This window comes from Puntigrus tetrazona, chromosome 15, assembly GCF_018831695.1.
Source record: "Puntigrus tetrazona isolate hp1 chromosome 15, ASM1883169v1, whole genome shotgun sequence".
NCBI lineage: Eukaryota > Metazoa > Chordata > Actinopteri > Cypriniformes > Cyprinidae > Puntigrus > Puntigrus tetrazona.
The window spans coordinates 13,373,890-13,390,451 of NC_056713.1; the positions used below are offsets into that span (position 1 = coordinate 13,373,890).

The following is a 16,562-nucleotide window of genomic DNA, read 5'->3' on the forward strand; positions in this document are numbered from 1 at the left end:
AAAAGTATGCATATATAATAAATAAAATTTGTTTTGTTAATGGAGAAGAGTTGCAATGTAAAAGACAAACCTTGTCTGATATTGCAATAATGATTTATTTGTATTTACTATGGTCCTGTCCTACAACCTTTAACCATCACATATAAGGTCTTGAGTAATGCTTATATTAGTGACACCTAGTGGTATATTACTGTCTAGGGGCAGTTTGTATAAAAGAGAGAAAAGGCAAAAGCACAAGATTGCATCTGTGCTGCTTGATTCATTTGAAAAACAGTACATATAACCAAACAACTCTTTTATGTGCATGTAGATGACTTATTTCAAAGTAATGACCATGCAAATGCTATTCAGTTACACCCCTGACTCCGAAATGACCATAAAGATAAACTGAAATGAAGAAATGAATGTATTTTATAGAATTCAATCATTTCACTACCTTCTAAGAATCATGCATATGTTTACATTGATTCAACATGGTGTAAGTTAAGGTATAGCTCTAAAGAACAACAACAATAAAAATGTTAATCGCTTTACAATATTAAAATATCGGATGTTTCATCACACAAATACGGGCACAATAGGACGTCTGGCAAAGACATTTATACAAATAAATAAAACAAGGACTTGTATGAATTTCACATCTTTATCAGCTTATAACACACAAAGATTTGCGATATTTTGTATTTCCAGGCACTGATTCAATTTAAAGGGTTCAATGACAACAAATGCATAAAATATACTACTGGCAAATATCTGAGATGGAATGAAAAACAATGGTACTCTCAAACCCTAAATCTATGGAACATAGTTCAATCATACAAAAAAAAGGTTTTGTAGTGGTTCACAGGTAATGCTGTACGCCTTCAGTGGAGGTAAAATATAGATGATATTTCAAGCAGCTTCAACAACCCCAGAATAATTCAAGTTTCATATTGGCATGTGTTTGGATACAACACACACTATCTTAGAAGGCATGATTGTGTGGTGATTCATGGCTTAAAATGAGAGCAAAAATCATTTCTATTAGCTCTCTTCTGTAATGTATAATGTCTCTGTTATACCTATAATGAATATTAAAGTCATTATTTTGGCTTAATTAATATGCATCATACTGCAAGTCTGTTTTAAGTAGTAACTGCATAATGACCTTTAATAAACTCCTGTAAATACAAAGAAACATTTTCTGTGAAAAACTCACCAATATCTTAATAACACTTGTTGACACTGAAATTTATAAAAAATGCTTCTACTAGGGGGTGGTTGGTCTTCAGCTACGTATAAGGACTGCTATCGTGCATCATTTAGCTGTCTGGCTACAGTCAGTATCTCTTTGGCTCCTTTGCTGAGCAGCAGATTTCCAAGGTCCACTCCTAACTTCACTGCAGCATCCTGGGCTGCTTCTGACACCTTTAAAGCAGTGATGCCCACACGCTGGACCTTCTCGTCAACTCTCTCCTGCCCCTCGACCTGCAAATAATAAGGTTACAGATGCTCAAATCTGTGTGCAATCCAAAGAAGGATTGGAAATATGGGGATATTGTTATGGATGAACAACCTGATTGTCAGAGCTGATGCTTGTCTGCATGGTCTCCTTCAGACTGTCCGACCCGTCGAGACTGTACACCGCTCCAGTCAGGTACAGCTGTAAGGTGATCACACAAGTTATTCAGATCTGTCTTTCAGCTTTTCTAGTCGAATAGATAATAAAACAGCATGAAACTCTTCGCTACCTGTGAATTCTTAACTTCAGTGTAAACAGCAACTGGAACGCTGCATCCCCCTTCCTGTTAAAAACAGTTTAAAACAAGTTCTTACAAATGTATTCTTTGCATTTTTCTTGGTTCTATTTAATGAAATATTTGTATTTTGTATTGTAATTAAATGTAAACTGTAATTTATTGTCACTGTACATTTAAAAATGTATTTAAAAAGATTTGGATCCATTTTGGGTTTACTAAGAATTTCGTATATATTTTTTGAAATAAAAATTAATTTAAGTCCATTATCAAAGATTAAGCAGCACAACTGTTTTCATTGATAAAATTGGCTGCGAAATGATTAATTGCGATTAATTGCATTTAAAATAAATATTTATGTTTGCATATTATACGTGTGTGTACTGTGAATATTTATTAGGTATATTTAAATACACACACATAAATGTATTTTAAGAAATAAATGATTTTTAACAAATATTTGTATGTATGTAAATATAAATATTTTATATATAAAGTAACATTTTTCTTTAACATACATGATAAATATACACAGTACACACACATATATTAAAACAAAAAATAGCCTCACACTATTGACCCAAAAACAGGTGTGAGGAATAGTGCAGCAGGATGCCTACCAGGTGTTTGAGGAAGGCTCTCTCTGCGATACATCTCAGCATGGTGTCTGCGTCATTTAATACTGACACCATTTCCAAAATGTCCTGGTCTTGAGCTCTCACCTCGACTGCCAGAGCACCCTTTAACAAGACAGTAAGAGCAGCATGTAAAGTTCAGTGTGATGGTACAAATGCACTCGCTGTGGGGCAGAAGATCAGGACAAAAGCAACACTGAAAGTTACCCACCTGTCCAACAGCATACATGCAGTCATCAGGCCCAAGGATCTGAAACAAGATGATGACAACCAAGGGCAATGTGCATTATAGAACTGCTTATCAATTAAACTATGAAATATTGTTTATTGTACAGTTTTTGCATTTCAGGTTCATTAGAGTAGGATAGAAGCACCTGGCTGATGCGATTCTCCCATCCCATTCTCCGAAGACCAGCTGCCGCTAAAATGATGGCTGAAAAGTCCTCTTTTTCATCCAATTTCTTCAGACGAGTGTTGAGATTACCTCTCTGAAACACAACTGTTAAGGTATAACCTTACACAAGGCATCAAGCGCTTGTTAATACACTTATCTGCATGATGCATCTACACACAATAACAGTGCTGCACTGCACTGAAAGATACAATGTCTTTAAACTCCAGATGAGGAAATCTCTTCTTTAGCTGTGCAGCCCGACGAAGAGAACTGGTACCTACAACACTTCAAATAAAAAAATGAAAAATGATTATTAAAAAAAACACATATTAATAAAAAATAATCATATGTGTGCAAAATATGTGTGCGTCCTGTGTATATTTATTATCAATATATAAACACACAATCATGTAAATATTCAAGAAAAATACATAGTATGTATATATACATACACACATTTAATTTAAATTGAATTTATTTGTGTGAATGGAACCATCAGTTTTTAAAATGTCTAACTTTTAAACTTTCAAACATGTGCTGGCCACTGTTTTTACCTCTTGTTGGCTAGAGAGTCCAGACTTTTGCCTTTATGTTTTGGGTGCAGGACAACAGCATCATTGGGGTTTTCTCGCCTTTGAAAAGAGGGAAATGTTAATCACAATGTTGACCATACATTAAAAAGGACTTGCAATGAGCAATGGCCAATATCATTTTTTCATGCACTTGATGTTTGGCTGTAACATGACATGTCAGCTACTTTTACGATAAAAGACTCTTCAGATGTGGAGGAAAACATTTAAGCACTTCAAAACACAGAGACACCATTGTGATTTCCTTACTTCAGCACAGATCCTATAGTGAAGCCCACAGGAAGAACAGTGGGCAAGTCTTTCAAAGAGTGAACGACCAGGTCCACCCTATAGAGACACAAATATTACAACAGCATTATTCACGCTGAAACATAAGCACCAGTGTAGCAGCGCAAACCCCCGAAACATCAAACGCACCAAAGAACCAGTGAACGAATCGGTACACGTCGCAAAGTAATGAAGGATAGACTCACTCGTTTTTTTCCAAAGCATTTTCCAGTTCCTTTGTGAAGAGACTCTTTTCCCCAATCTTTAACACACACACAGTAACATTTAGGACACCGAGTAATTATAACATCAGTATCACTTTATTAAATAATCAATTATTCTACTTTCATTTGGACTCACTTTGGATAAAGCTGTGTCAAGTATTTTATCTCCTGTTGTTGACATAGCCACTGAAACAAAATAAAAAGATTGAAGAGGAAATCAATTTAAGGAGAGTGAATATTAACTATATCACACACGCTAAACTTAATTAAAAATAATCAACAACTGTTTCGCATATTTGGCAACGAACTCGTACCTATTTCAAAATGAACATCAGGATGTAACTCCTTGAGTTTCTCTACAACACTGTCAGTCTGAATTCGAGCCAGCTGAAAACAGGGGAAAAAATGACACAATTTCCAACAAAATATGAAGGTATAAATAAGATCTTCTTGTTGTAACTGGTTTCTTTACTTAAACTAAGCAATATTGTACCCACCCTAACAAAGACAAAAATCTTATCAAAGCCATCGCCACAACTGGCACACCCAATCAAACTTACAAACCTACATTTGTCTACGCAACACTTGTATTACTAAGTGATTATTTTAGACTTTTTTTAGAATATGGAAGGTAAAATTAAAAACTTGTTTAAGACACATTGGTACTTTAAACACATTGATTATTCCAATGACAAGCAGTCATAAAAACTGTGTACATTTACATTTCTACAATTTAACAGGCGATTGAATCAGTTAGATATTTTAGCTACACTTTTAATCGTCTAATTTGTATAAAAGTTTGGGATCAGTACTTTTTTTTGGAAAGAAAAATAAATACTTTAATTCAGCAATTTATTAAATTTGATTCTATTAAATTGATCAACAGTTCCAAGAAAGACATTTCTAATAAATTCTGAATCCTGAAAAAATGTTATACAAATTCCAGAAAAAAACAGAACATTACTTTTCAAGATTGATAATAATAAAAAACAGCATTAAAAATGATTTCTGTTTTAAGATTGATAATAATAAGAAATATTTATTGAGTATCAGCATATAAAAATTATTTCTGTCCATGAAGACTGGAAATATATAAATATATTAAAATTTAAATTAAATATAATATATAAATTAAACATATTTAAAAATATATAAGATTATATAAGAAATACTTTTTTCACATAGCATTTGAAATTAATATATATGAAAAGTAGACCACATACAAAAATGTGCAAAAGATCATTTACCTGGCTTTTTCTGGTGCCAACGCGTATCACCCTGCTGACTTTGCCATCAGCATCCTATAAAATAATTTTGAGCAAAAATCAGTACCAACACAAGTATCACAGACTAACATGTTAATTTGGATTATGTTCTGACCCTAATGTATTTATAAGGTCCATCTGCCATTGTAGTAAAAGTTAGCTGTAGTCTTCAGAGGAAGAGAAAGCAATGTATAGAGAATATGAAGCAGGAGAGACTGATGAAGGAGGCACTAACACGCCCCAGTGTCCTGGCTTCAGCAGATAAGACAATAATGCCTATTCATTGTGTCCGTTACACACAAGGGAGGAGTAAAGAACACCATTCATATAGAGAGATTTTATATTCGAGTATATTACACTTATAAACCTTTTAGGTAGAGAGTAACGTTAGCGATTGAATGTAAACAGAACTTACCTGTAGGTCTTTCTTTTCTGACATTCTGTAAGACAATCCAGGATATTTGGTGCTTATCTCGTTGAAATTAAAGTCATTTCTAATTCATGATTGTAAAAGACAAAATACTAAATTGGGAGAAATGTCATTCCCGACTGTTACCGGTTGAGTGCGACTTCCGTAGTGTGCGGCGTTCCGAATTTCAAAATAAAAGTCGCAACGAACGCGCAGTCACAGGAATGATCGCAGACTAGCAAATACGCTACTTTTATTTTAAAGACGTGGTTTTGTAGAAACGGAAGTTAACGCAGTAAACGCGGTATTGTTTGTGTTCTTACTTCATTCGCTCACTTTATAAATCAGATATTACAGTTACTGAATGAGCACAATGGAGGAGCATGAATTATTTCACAAACAGACTATGTCTATAATGATGCTTCTGATAGAAACAGTCCTAGACGAGATTCAGAAAGTTTTTGAATGTGAATGTCGCCCATCTCACACTGAAATTAGTGACAGAGATCCGATATTGGACATGCATGAGAAACAACGCAGACTGGTACGTTTATTTTCATTCTGCAGACATTTTATCAACAAGTTTTTTCCTCTGTTTAGTCTTTCATTTTTAGGTTATGACTCATTTTGTGTTTAACAATGCAAAAAGAAATTCTGCTTCATTCAAGCTAAATGTTGAGGTTCATCAATAATCAATAATACGTATGCACAACTGAACATTTATAAATAAGTCGAGATGAATTAAGCAGTAGTTGTTATCTGTTGCAGGCAAAGCTCACAGCTGTGATGGAGACCTTTACCAAGGTGGCTGTTCAAAAAATATGCAAAGTCTTCAGTTATTGCTTTGCACTTAAGCCATCCCAGTTGAAGGGTTTTAAAAGTTACAACGATGATGTAATAAGTTTTAAAAAAATGGTGAAGGAGCATGTGAAGAGACCAGAACGAAAAAACTGTCAAGTTGTCCGAGATGTGCCTGGTAAGACATCCTGCAAATATTTTATTGTCACATTTAATGCAGTGGACTCTTGACTGGAGTGATTTCACCCTCCTTTCAGATTCTGCAGCTGTAGCTCCGTCAGTGTCTCTGGAGAGCCAGAGACTGCTCACTGCGTCGCCTCAAGAAAAAACTGTTCAACCACAAGATTCAGTTAAAGGCCAGGAGGTGAGATCGTTACTGAAATGATTGATCACTGTGTTATTGCACCGATCTTCGTACTGACTTTATTTTTTCTCTCTGTGTGCAAAGGAGGTTCAAGTTTCAGAATTTTCTCCCGAGCTGTCATTTTTTGTAGGTATGTGCTGCACAGCTTTTATATTTGTACATACTATCTATATGAAATTTTATACGTTGATTATATATTTGTATTTATTTATTTGTTTTTTTTTTATTAATTGTTCATTTAAACTGTAGCCACTTCAGTATGTTTGCCTATATATTAAATGGTAATATATTAGACTTAAGACCGGTGGTTTTATTCTTGCATATGCATTTTTTTTATTTATTTCAAAATACAGTAAAACAATATTATTAATGTCACACGTTCCTTCCGAATTACTATATGCTGATCAACAAAATGTTTCTTGTTATCAGTGTTAACAGTTAACAGTTGTGCTGCTTAATACTTTTGAGGACAGCATGATTAATTCAGGCTTCTTTGATGAATAAAAAATTCAAGTTATCGTTATTTATCTGAAATAGTTTAAGAATTTCTAAAATTATAAATGTCTCTACTGTGATGTTTGATCGATGTGTTGTATCCTTGTAAATTAAATTAAATTAGTTTCCTTTGTAATAATTCCTAAATTATTATTGGGCTTTTTAAACTAGCTTTAAGTAATTGAAATTATTGTTTTGCAGTTGAATACAGTACCATCGCTTCTGATGAAGACCAGCAAGGTGAAGTCGACGCACAAGCGGAGCAAATAAGTACAAAACCTGACAAAACCGGGAAGCCAAAACCGTATGACTGCAAAGAGTGCGGAAAGAAATATTTCTTTAGACGCTCACTAGATCGGCACAAATGTGGACATTTAAAAGGGCCTCACTGTTGCGAGCAGTGCGGGAAGAAGTTCAAATACTTAAAAGGATTGAGGAAACACCTACTGAATCACACAGAGAAGAAAGGGATCTGCAAGACATGTGGGAAAGCCTTCGCGAATCTTAAGATGCACGAACGCGTCCACCTGGATGTGAAGCCCTTTCTGTGTTCCACGTGTGGACACAGCTTCACGGTGAAAGGAAGTTTGCTGGCACACCAGAGGATCCACACGGGTGAGAAACCGTACAGCTGCGAGGTCTGCGGGAAGCACTTCACGCACTCGAGCAACCTCGCCTGCCACCTGCTCACCCATTCCAACGACAGGCCGTGGAAATGCAGCCTCTGTGACAAGACCTTCAAAACCGAGAAGAAAATGAGCGCGCACCAGCTCGTGCACACAGGAGAGAAACCCCATGCGTGTAGCAAATGTGGGCAGAAGTTCGGCCACGTCACTAATCTCAGGAGGCATCTCCTGGTGCACAGCGGGGTGAAGCGGCACGCCTGTGAAATCTGTTCCAAGCAGTTTTATCAGAGCAAGTCTCTGAAGAGGCACATGGGAATCCACGGGGCTCTGAAGTCGTTTATGTGCGAAATATGCGGGAAGAGCTTTGTTTTTAACTATGCCCTACAGAAACACTTACTCACACACAGCCATAAAGCAGATCTCAATGGCAAATCTAGAGATGGCAAGTCTTTCCCGTGCAACGAATGCGGAAAGCGCTACAGTTCGACCGCAATGCTCAAAATGCACCAGAGACTCCACACGGAGAAGGATCCGTACACGTGCAAAGTCTGTGGCAAGAGCTACAGCAGCTTGTATTCTCTGAAGGAACACCAGAAGCTTCATTCGGGGGCGACGCCGTTCAAGTGCGACATCTGCGACAAGACGTTCACCCAGAGAGTCGGTTTGAAAATGCACGAGGTGGTCCACACCAAAGACAGGCCGTACAGGTGTCCTGTTTGCGGGAGCCAGTTCGGCCTCCCCCACGGCCTGAGACTGCACATGCGCATTCACTCCGGCGAAAAGCCGCACAAGTGCGAGACGTGCGGGCTGTGCTTTCGCTTGTCCGGAAACCTGAGGAGGCACGAGCGCATCCACACCGGCGAGAGGCCGTTCAGCTGCGAGGTGTGTGGGAAGAAGTTCGTGCAGCTCAGCCACGTGAAGGCGCACATGCAGATCCACACCGGCGTCAAGCCCTATACGTGCCAGAAGTGCGGGAAGAAGTACGCGTACCGCAGAAACTACAACGACCACAAATGCATACCTGTGCGTGAAAACGACGTCGCCTTAAAGCGTGCTGGGGACTGAAGTGCAGTGCAGTGCACTTTCAGACAGATGTCATGAAGGTTAAAGACAGTGTTTACGTTTGGTTTGGAAAGCTGGATAAGCGGTAATAAAATTAATAATTGAGCCTGTCAAATTATTTAGATTCAAAATCAATAGTACAGTGGGAATCTTTCTGTACATTGCACTCTGTTCAAGAATAAACAGTTTGCCGAGAATGCAGTTATTTTTCTTTGACTAATTTTATTTGTGGGGGAAAACACATTGTTTTCATTGTTCCCATGGATAAGATCCAAAGAGTAAACCCATTAAATACTCAAATGTTCAAAAGTTTCAGCTTGATTATTATTATTATTATTATTATTAGAGTCTACAAAGTTTTCCAGCTTGTTGTATTCTCTTTTTAAAGAAGACTTTTATTATGAAAATGTTGCCTCGAAAGTCTAGACGAACTGACCATGTGGTGGACGGCCGAGTCTGTTTACCTAAAACAGTCGGTAGGAGTTTCTCAACATTTGCAATTCAAAGCAAATTTTACATAACGCAAAAAAATAAGCAAGCTCATTTGATAAATTAGCCAAAAGGGCTCTGGTTATCATAAACAACGAACTAGTATTATCTATAATAAGTTTTATTTAGTTTGTCTGTCTAAAGGGAACAATTTAATTTGTATTTAATTAAACATTATTAATGGTCAATGGTGCATATTCGCATACTTTTATTTTGAAATGGATGTGAACTAAAGAGGAAGTGTTTGGCGCAGACTGCAACTTTTCCATGGAGTTTGCATACCTGGTGTATAATTGCAATATAATTACTTGGCTTCATTTCGAGGATTTGTTATTCACAGTCTATTAGCACTATTAAGATCATTTTATTGTATCTAATCAAACTTTTGTTTTTATATTAGACGCTGCACTGCCAATGCAGAACGTTTTTTAAATCTCGCTGAAATATTATGAAATAATATTCATATTTGCACAGCTGTGGTCACTATGTCCAGGTATGAGTTTTTACAGAGTCAAACTGCTCTGATGATCTTATTAATGCCGGACACACAAAAGACATGCAGCTCTGCTGAGCCTCCTGTCAACATGAAACAAAACGACATTCAGACTCCGGTAAGAGTGTGTTTGATTAAACTTGTTTGTCACTTGAATGTTTGCAGGTGGCTGCCTTGTGTCCTGCCTTCTCGGTTATTTTTAAAAGACGACGATAGGTAGATAGATAGATAATTCTATTAATGACAAAATATGTTATATTCCTTGATAGCAAATTTGTCCTACAGTTTGAAGTGCTTTTCGTACACTATTAAGTCTCCATGTAAAACATTTCCATGTGATGAGACTTACAGGCTTCACAAGAGAGTCATGCAGACAGATGTCCTTTAGTGAAGGACAGAGCAGAAGACAACATTCAGACTGTAGTCATTGGTGATGGTAAGGGACAATTGTCTTAATGTATGTTATAAATTTTTATGTATGTATGTGTGTGTGTGTATATGTATGTATATATATATATATATATGTATGTATGTGTGTGTGTATGTATGTGTGTGTGTGTGTGTGTGTGTGAATTAAAGTACTTTTAAAAAATTGTATTATTAGTTTGAATGGGATATATACAGTAACATAAGGCATGTAATGGGATCTTTGAAGCACTGAGGATGAGGATCTTTAATAGCTTACATTTTCTACACTGATTTTCATCATCGTGTTGTTTTTTCACCAGCTGATGACACAGGTTACTCCGAAGACCAGGAAGGCGCGTTGCAGACGCCATCCAAGCGCCCTGAAAAGCCACAAGAGGACAGGTCTTTTGAATGTGAGCAGTGCGGAAAGGCCTTTCCAAAGAGGTTTTCACTTTTTCGTCACAAACGCGTGCATTCGATCATGAAGCAGCACAATTGCGAAAAATGCGGGAAGACGTTCTCGCAAGCAAGAGCTCTGGAGACTCATCTCCGCAAACATACGCAGAAGTTTGAGAAGAAGAAACTTCCCTGCGCTACCTGCGGGAAGAGCTTCAAAGATCTCGCCGCACACGAACGGGTCCACGCCGAGGTCAAGCCGTTTACCTGCGAAACCTGCGGACAAGGGTTCACGGTCAAAGGCAGCTTGTACATGCACCAGAGGGTGCACACGGGCGAGAAACCCTACACGTGTGACACCTGTGGCAAAAGTTTCTCTCTTATAGGCACGCTAAACTGCCACAAGAAGTTTCATTCGGATGACAGGCCGATAAAATGCAGCCACTGCAATAAGAGCTTCAAGTGCAAGAGTCATCTGAGACGCCACCTTCCAGTGCACACCGGCGAGAGACGATATACGTGTAAAGTCTGTGGTAAAGCATTTGCGCATCATGAAGCGATGACACGCCACATCCTCATTCACACCGGCGAGAAGCCGTACATCTGTGAAGTGTGCGGTAAAAGATTTCGCCAGAGAAGCAATTTAAAAGTCCATATGCGGGTGCACCAAGAGACACTACTTAAGTGCGAAATGTGTGGAAAAACATTCCAGCATGGTTTTTTGCTACAGGAGCACATTTCGTCACACAGTCTTACTGGAGATTCAGAACAAGACCCATTTTGGAGCTCCAAAACTCAGCTGCATTCAGACACCAGCAAACCTTTCACGTGCAAATTATGCGAGAAGAGCTACAGCAACATATATAATCTTCGCATACACGAGAAGCTTCACACAGGCGAGACCCCATTTAAGTGTGAAACCTGCGGTAAGGCCTTTAACTCTCAGAAAGTCCTTTAAAACGCACCTGCTGTGCCACTCGGGAGATAGACCTTATAAATGCATAGCGTGCGGGAAAGCGTTCAAGTGGTCTGGTTCACTGAAGATGCATATGAAGACTCATACCGATGAAAAGACTCACAAATGCGAGACGTGTGGAAAGAGGTTTCGCTTGTATGGAAATTTGAAGCGGCACAAGCGCGTCCACGCTGGGGAGAAGCCGTTCAGCTGTAAGGTCTGTGAGGAAGGGTTCACGGAAGTCGAGCGACTCAAAACACACATGCAAGTCCATACCGGATCCAAACCCTACATGTGCCAGAAGTGCGGGAAGAATTATGTGTATCTTAGACATTACAGCGGTCACAAATGCAAGCCTGTATCAGAACGATTCAGTCGTAGTGATTTGTAACCTTAACACTATCATGTGTAAAAAATTAACATGTTGGCATGGTTGGAAAACCTGGAAATATGAGGGTATTTATAATGCGTTAATTGTGTTTTCTGTACCCGAGAAAGTAACTGAAAACGGTACAATACAGAAACTTTAAAGTTAGCAAGTCTAAATGTTCCTAGTTGTGCTCTGATTTAAATGATTTTATCAGCTAGGTGCTGTCCTTGTGTTGAGCTGATGAGTCAATTTTTCAACTTGATTATTCAAACCTTCAGTAGTGAAATCTGACGTGAAATATGAAAAATATATATTTTTAAAAGTGTTTAAAAAAATCCCTATCCAGTCATCAGAAATGACAGAGAAACGTATAATTATAAGTATTCACGACTCTATAATTAAATATGACGACGTCAGCTGGATTCTCTTTGGTAAACTCGTTGTTAAACCGTTATTCGTTTCCTGACTAATTGGACTGGAATATGCTTCCTTTAGAGCGTTCAATGACTTTTATTTTGAAAATCTGTATCGAAAGTATATTTGTTCCAGTTGCTGAGGTCTGTGTCTTAGCGAAACCGTTTTAAGATCAAATTGATCCAAAACACTCTAGTGCCCGCAACAATTTAGCACTGAATTTTAAGTACCTCAAGTTTTGTTTGTTTATTATAAGCAACCGGATACTTTTATTTTGAAATAAAACGAAGAGGAAGTACTTACTGTTGCGTGCAACTTTATTGGGAGTTTTTGTTTATTTCCTTCTCGTTCTGTTCGTACGGCCTGTCAAACACATATTTAGTTGATTTTGCTGCACGCCTTTGGTCACTATGGCCCGGTTTGAGCTTTTTCAGAGTCAAGCCACTCTGGTCGTGTCTTTACTGACGGACTCCGCTAAACACGAGATACTAGAGGCTTTCACATTCAGCTCCGGTGAACCCCGTCTCTCCATCAAACCAAACGATGCACAGATTCAGACGGTGAGTCTTTTATTAAGGAAATGTAACGTGTTTGTAATATGTTGGTGAATTAGTGAAATAACTTTCCTTTTGTTTACAGCCTGGAAATTAAGTTATAGTAATTTTCGTAATTTTTGTTTTTAATTAAAGCACTTATTTTATCAATACAGCTCAATTCCATAATGGAGAGGTTTGCCAAAGAAGTTGTGCAGAAGATTTGCAGTCTCTTCAGGTATTGTTCATCTGTGGCACCGGTTCCAGCTCAAATATGTTTGAAAGGTGGGGATGTCCTCAAGACTTCATCTCAGATGGGTCGTGATCTCAGTGGAGCAACACATATCCATATCCAAGAGTTTCAGGGTACTTGACGTAAATTCTCCACGAGCTACAAGTCCGAAGACTTTATTGTAGCATTTGTTGACTATTGTTTTGTGCTTTTCTCACAGGAGACGCTGTAAGGCTCTCTGTGAGTCCCCTGAAGGATCCTGCAACGACGTCTCAAAAGAAACACTTCAACACGGAAGTGAGTTATGTTACAATGCAGTTTAAAGAGGAATTTATTCACTGATATAACTTGCAGTGTGATAAATGTTGGTCGAAAGCCTTTACGTGTGGTTTGTGTTATAGCCTGCACAGAAAAGTAATACAAGCATATGTCTTACGCTGGAAGAAGGAACAGAAGAAACCATTCAGAAAATATTCAGCAGTGACGGTAAAAATATGAATCCCTTTAGAAAGCTTTTTACAATCACTATCTCAAAATGCAGAACATCTAAATCATTGATTGGGGTTTGTTATATATTATAAAAGACATCAATTACGTCTAACAAAAAAAGATAAATCATAGAAATAAAAATAGTTGGGCAAAGGCTATTTGCACCAACTGTAAATATTACATAATTTGATTAATATCAGCAGCACATAATACAATTATAAATGTGTATGAATTGATGCATATAAATAATTGCTGACGCTACATTTTAAAATACAGCTTTTTAAAAATGTCAAAAGCTCCTTTAAAAATAATTCAAATTTTGTTAAAAATGATAAAAATGCATCGCACAACTTGTATGCACGAGAAAGAGCCGAATTAATTCCCGAATACCAAACTGACATCAAAAGTTTATTTTAAAGTCATTGATTGACTTAATGCACGATTTTTCTTAAATTGTGTACCGTTTTATCAGTGTAAGTTATTGAAAAATAAACCATTTTAGGTTAATTGTTTACTCTCATTTAGCAGCATGAGTTTTGCTAAACTGTATATATATATATATATATATATATATATATATATATATATATATATATATATATATATATATATATATATATATAAAACTGCGATTATAGTTATTTTATTTCACCCGTAGCTGATGACAGGAGCTGGTCTGGAGATCAGGAAGGAGCCTCACAGACGTCAAGCAATCAAACTGAAGTCCCGCGATCAAAGCAGTCTTTTGAATGCGATCAGTGCGGGAAAGCCTTTCCGAAGATGTTTTCTCTCGTGCAGCACAAACGCGTGCATTCAATCGCCAGGCCTCACGCTTGTGAAAAGTGCGGAAAGAAATTCACGCTGCAGAGAGCGCTGGAGACCCACCTTCGCAAGCACTCGCAGAAGCCCGAGAAGCAGAAGTTTCCCTGCGCTACCTGCGGGAAGAGCTTCAGGGACCTCGCGGCGCACGAGCTCGTCCACGCCGAGGTCAAACCGTTCGCCTGCGAAACCTGCGGACAGGGGTTCACGATCAAAAGGAGTTTATACATGCACCAGAGGGTGCACACGGGCGAGAAACCCTACAGATGCGACACCTGTGGCAAGTGCTTCTCCCTCATCGGCACGTTGAACTACCACAAAAGGATCCATTCAAACGACAGGCCGATAAAATGCAGCCACTGCAATAAGAGCTTCAAATATCACAAGCTTCTGAAACACCACCTGCGCGTGCACACGGGCGAGAGGCCGCACACGTGCGACGTCTGCGGGAAGAGCTTCGCGCTCTCCGGGACTCTAAAACGACACGTCCTCATTCACACCGGCGACAAGCCGTACGTGTGCGAGGTGTGCGGCAGGCGATTCAACCAGAGGAGCACCCTGAAAGGCCACATGCGAGTGCACGGGGAAAAGCGGTTCATGTGCGAAATGTGCGGGAAAACGTTCCAGTATAATTACGTCCTGAGGAACCACATCCTCACGCACGGCCAGGGCGGACACGCGGGCGATAAGAGCAACGCTCGGCGCTGCGACGTGTGCGGGAAGCTGCTGAGCTCCGCCTACGCGTTAAAAGCGCACTCGCAGCTGCACTCGGGCGACGGCAAGCCTCACGCGTGCGCGCTGTGCGACAGAAGGTACAGCAGCGCGCACTCCCTTCGGATGCACGCGCAGCTCCACACGGGAGAGAAACCCTTCAGGTGCGACGTCTGCGGCAAAGACTTCTCTCTGAGGGCTTCGTATAAAACCCACGTGTTTCTGCATTCGGGAGAAAGACCTCACGAGTGCGCGTCGTGCGGGAAGCTGTTCAAGCTGTCGAGCTCTTTGAAGATGCACGCGCGCACCCACACCGGCGAAAAACCGCACAAGTGCGAAACGTGTGGGAAGGCGTTTCATTTGTCGGCCAACCTGAAAAGGCACCGGCTCGTGCACACCGGGGAGAAGCCGTTTACCTGTGACATTTGTTTGAAGAGTTTCACGCAGCCCAACAACTTGAAGGCGCACATGCACGTTCACACGGGGAAAAAACCGTACACGTGCACCAAGTGCTGGAAAAGTTTTGCCTATCAGAGAAACTACAAAGATCACAAATGCGCTCCGCTTTGAGATGCTTTGAGATGTGTCGGACTGCTGAATTGGGGTCTGCCTACAGGCCCTTGGATTTCGTTGTAAAGCTTGTAAATCATTTTGAAAGTTAGACTGAATTAATTTATTTATTAAAAAAAAAAAAAAATGTTTCCTTGTATTTTTGCAAACTAAAAGCCATTGTATAAAATACGTCACATCTATATAATGACATCCCCCAGTCACACATGCTTGTGTATTATTTGGATATTAGTAGTTAAACCTGTCCATTAGAAAGGGGTGATATATATATATATATAGAGAGAGAGAGAGAGAGAGCTATATATATATAGCACTTTGTATATAATAAATTACTGTGTACATTATCGTTATAAGTATGCAATATATATATATATATATATATATATATATATATATATATATATATATATATATATATACTTACAATGCACTGAAAGTTTACAGATGATAATCATAATGGGAAAAGTTAATATTTATAAGAAAAATATTAAGAAAGAACCAAAAATTTGTATATATTTCTAAGAGAGTAATCTATTCTAATCTAAGTCTTCAGATGTCAATAGACAAAAAACATGGTTTTATATCCTCAAAGCAGAAACAGGAAATCTTAGTAATATTAAAATATTGAACGGAAGCATCACTTAATGTATATGTCAAATATAGGAAACATTATGTCAGCGCAATAAGATCTAATTGGATCATACTAAATGGAAATGATACAGAAAATGAATAAAAAGAGTAGGCATGTATTATGAATATAATGAAGGTTAGCAATCAAAAAAGGATAATAAAGAATTGCTCATACTGAATATACCACT

General features: G+C 38.4%; 4 protein-coding genes across 7 annotated transcripts; 3 read left to right on the forward strand and 1 right to left on the reverse strand.

The window, feature by feature from the left end:
• Positions 1 to 1,072: 1,072 nt before the first annotated feature.
• Positions 1,073 to 5,690, reverse strand: hmbsb (hydroxymethylbilane synthase, b). Of its 2 annotated transcripts, none has more exons than XM_043259784.1 (14): positions 5,527 to 5,690; positions 5,094 to 5,147; positions 4,161 to 4,233; positions 3,983 to 4,032; positions 3,829 to 3,884; positions 3,605 to 3,682; positions 3,320 to 3,397; positions 2,975 to 3,050; positions 2,746 to 2,859; positions 2,583 to 2,621; positions 2,357 to 2,476; positions 1,731 to 1,784; positions 1,556 to 1,642; positions 1,073 to 1,467 (listed from the first exon to the last, which is right to left on the reverse strand). In XM_043259784.1, exons 1-14 carry the CDS (start codon positions 5,548 to 5,550, stop codon positions 1,288 to 1,290), a joined length of 1,083 nt encoding a protein of 360 aa, XP_043115719.1. In that variant the 5' UTR covers positions 5,551 to 5,690; the 3' UTR covers positions 1,073 to 1,287. The 2 variants fall into 2 exon arrangements, with proteins under 2 accessions (XP_043115719.1, XP_043115718.1); XM_043259783.1 differs by lacking the exon at positions 5,527 to 5,690 and adding an exon at positions 5,227 to 5,375.
• A 73-nt stretch (positions 5,691 to 5,763) lies between these two features.
• Positions 5,764 to 9,062, forward strand: si:dkey-182i3.9 (zinc finger protein 883). The gene is made up of 5 exons (XM_043259782.1): positions 5,764 to 6,064; positions 6,289 to 6,496; positions 6,576 to 6,682; positions 6,767 to 6,812; positions 7,379 to 9,062. The coding sequence occupies exons 1-5, from the start codon at positions 5,885 to 5,887 to the stop codon at positions 8,866 to 8,868; spliced, it is 2,031 nt and encodes a 676-aa protein (XP_043115717.1). The 5' UTR covers positions 5,764 to 5,884; the 3' UTR covers positions 8,869 to 9,062.
• A 396-nt stretch (positions 9,063 to 9,458) lies between these two features.
• LOC122359520 (zinc finger protein 345-like) lies at positions 9,459 to 15,930 on the forward strand. 3 transcript variants are annotated; one of them, XM_043259853.1, is made up of 7 exons: positions 9,459 to 9,965; positions 10,191 to 10,283; positions 10,576 to 12,950; positions 13,100 to 13,289; positions 13,376 to 13,452; positions 13,557 to 13,641; positions 14,303 to 15,930. In XM_043259853.1, exons 3-7 carry the CDS (start codon positions 12,801 to 12,803, stop codon positions 15,742 to 15,744), a joined length of 1,944 nt encoding a protein of 647 aa, XP_043115788.1. In that variant the 5' UTR covers positions 9,459 to 9,965; positions 10,191 to 10,283; positions 10,576 to 12,800; the 3' UTR covers positions 15,745 to 15,930. The 3 variants fall into 3 exon arrangements, with proteins under 3 accessions (XP_043115788.1, XP_043115786.1, XP_043115787.1); XM_043259851.1 differs by having other exon boundaries at positions 10,199 to 10,283; XM_043259852.1 differs by lacking the exon at positions 9,459 to 9,965 and adding an exon at positions 10,010 to 10,063 and having other exon boundaries at positions 10,199 to 10,283.
• LOC122358638 (zinc finger protein 664-like) lies at positions 9,840 to 11,609 on the forward strand. Its single transcript, XM_043258516.1, has 3 exons — positions 9,840 to 9,965; positions 10,199 to 10,283; positions 10,576 to 11,609. Exons 1-3 carry the CDS (start codon positions 9,840 to 9,842, stop codon positions 11,607 to 11,609), a joined length of 1,245 nt encoding a protein of 414 aa, XP_043114451.1.
• Positions 15,931 to 16,562: the final 632 nt, after the last annotated feature.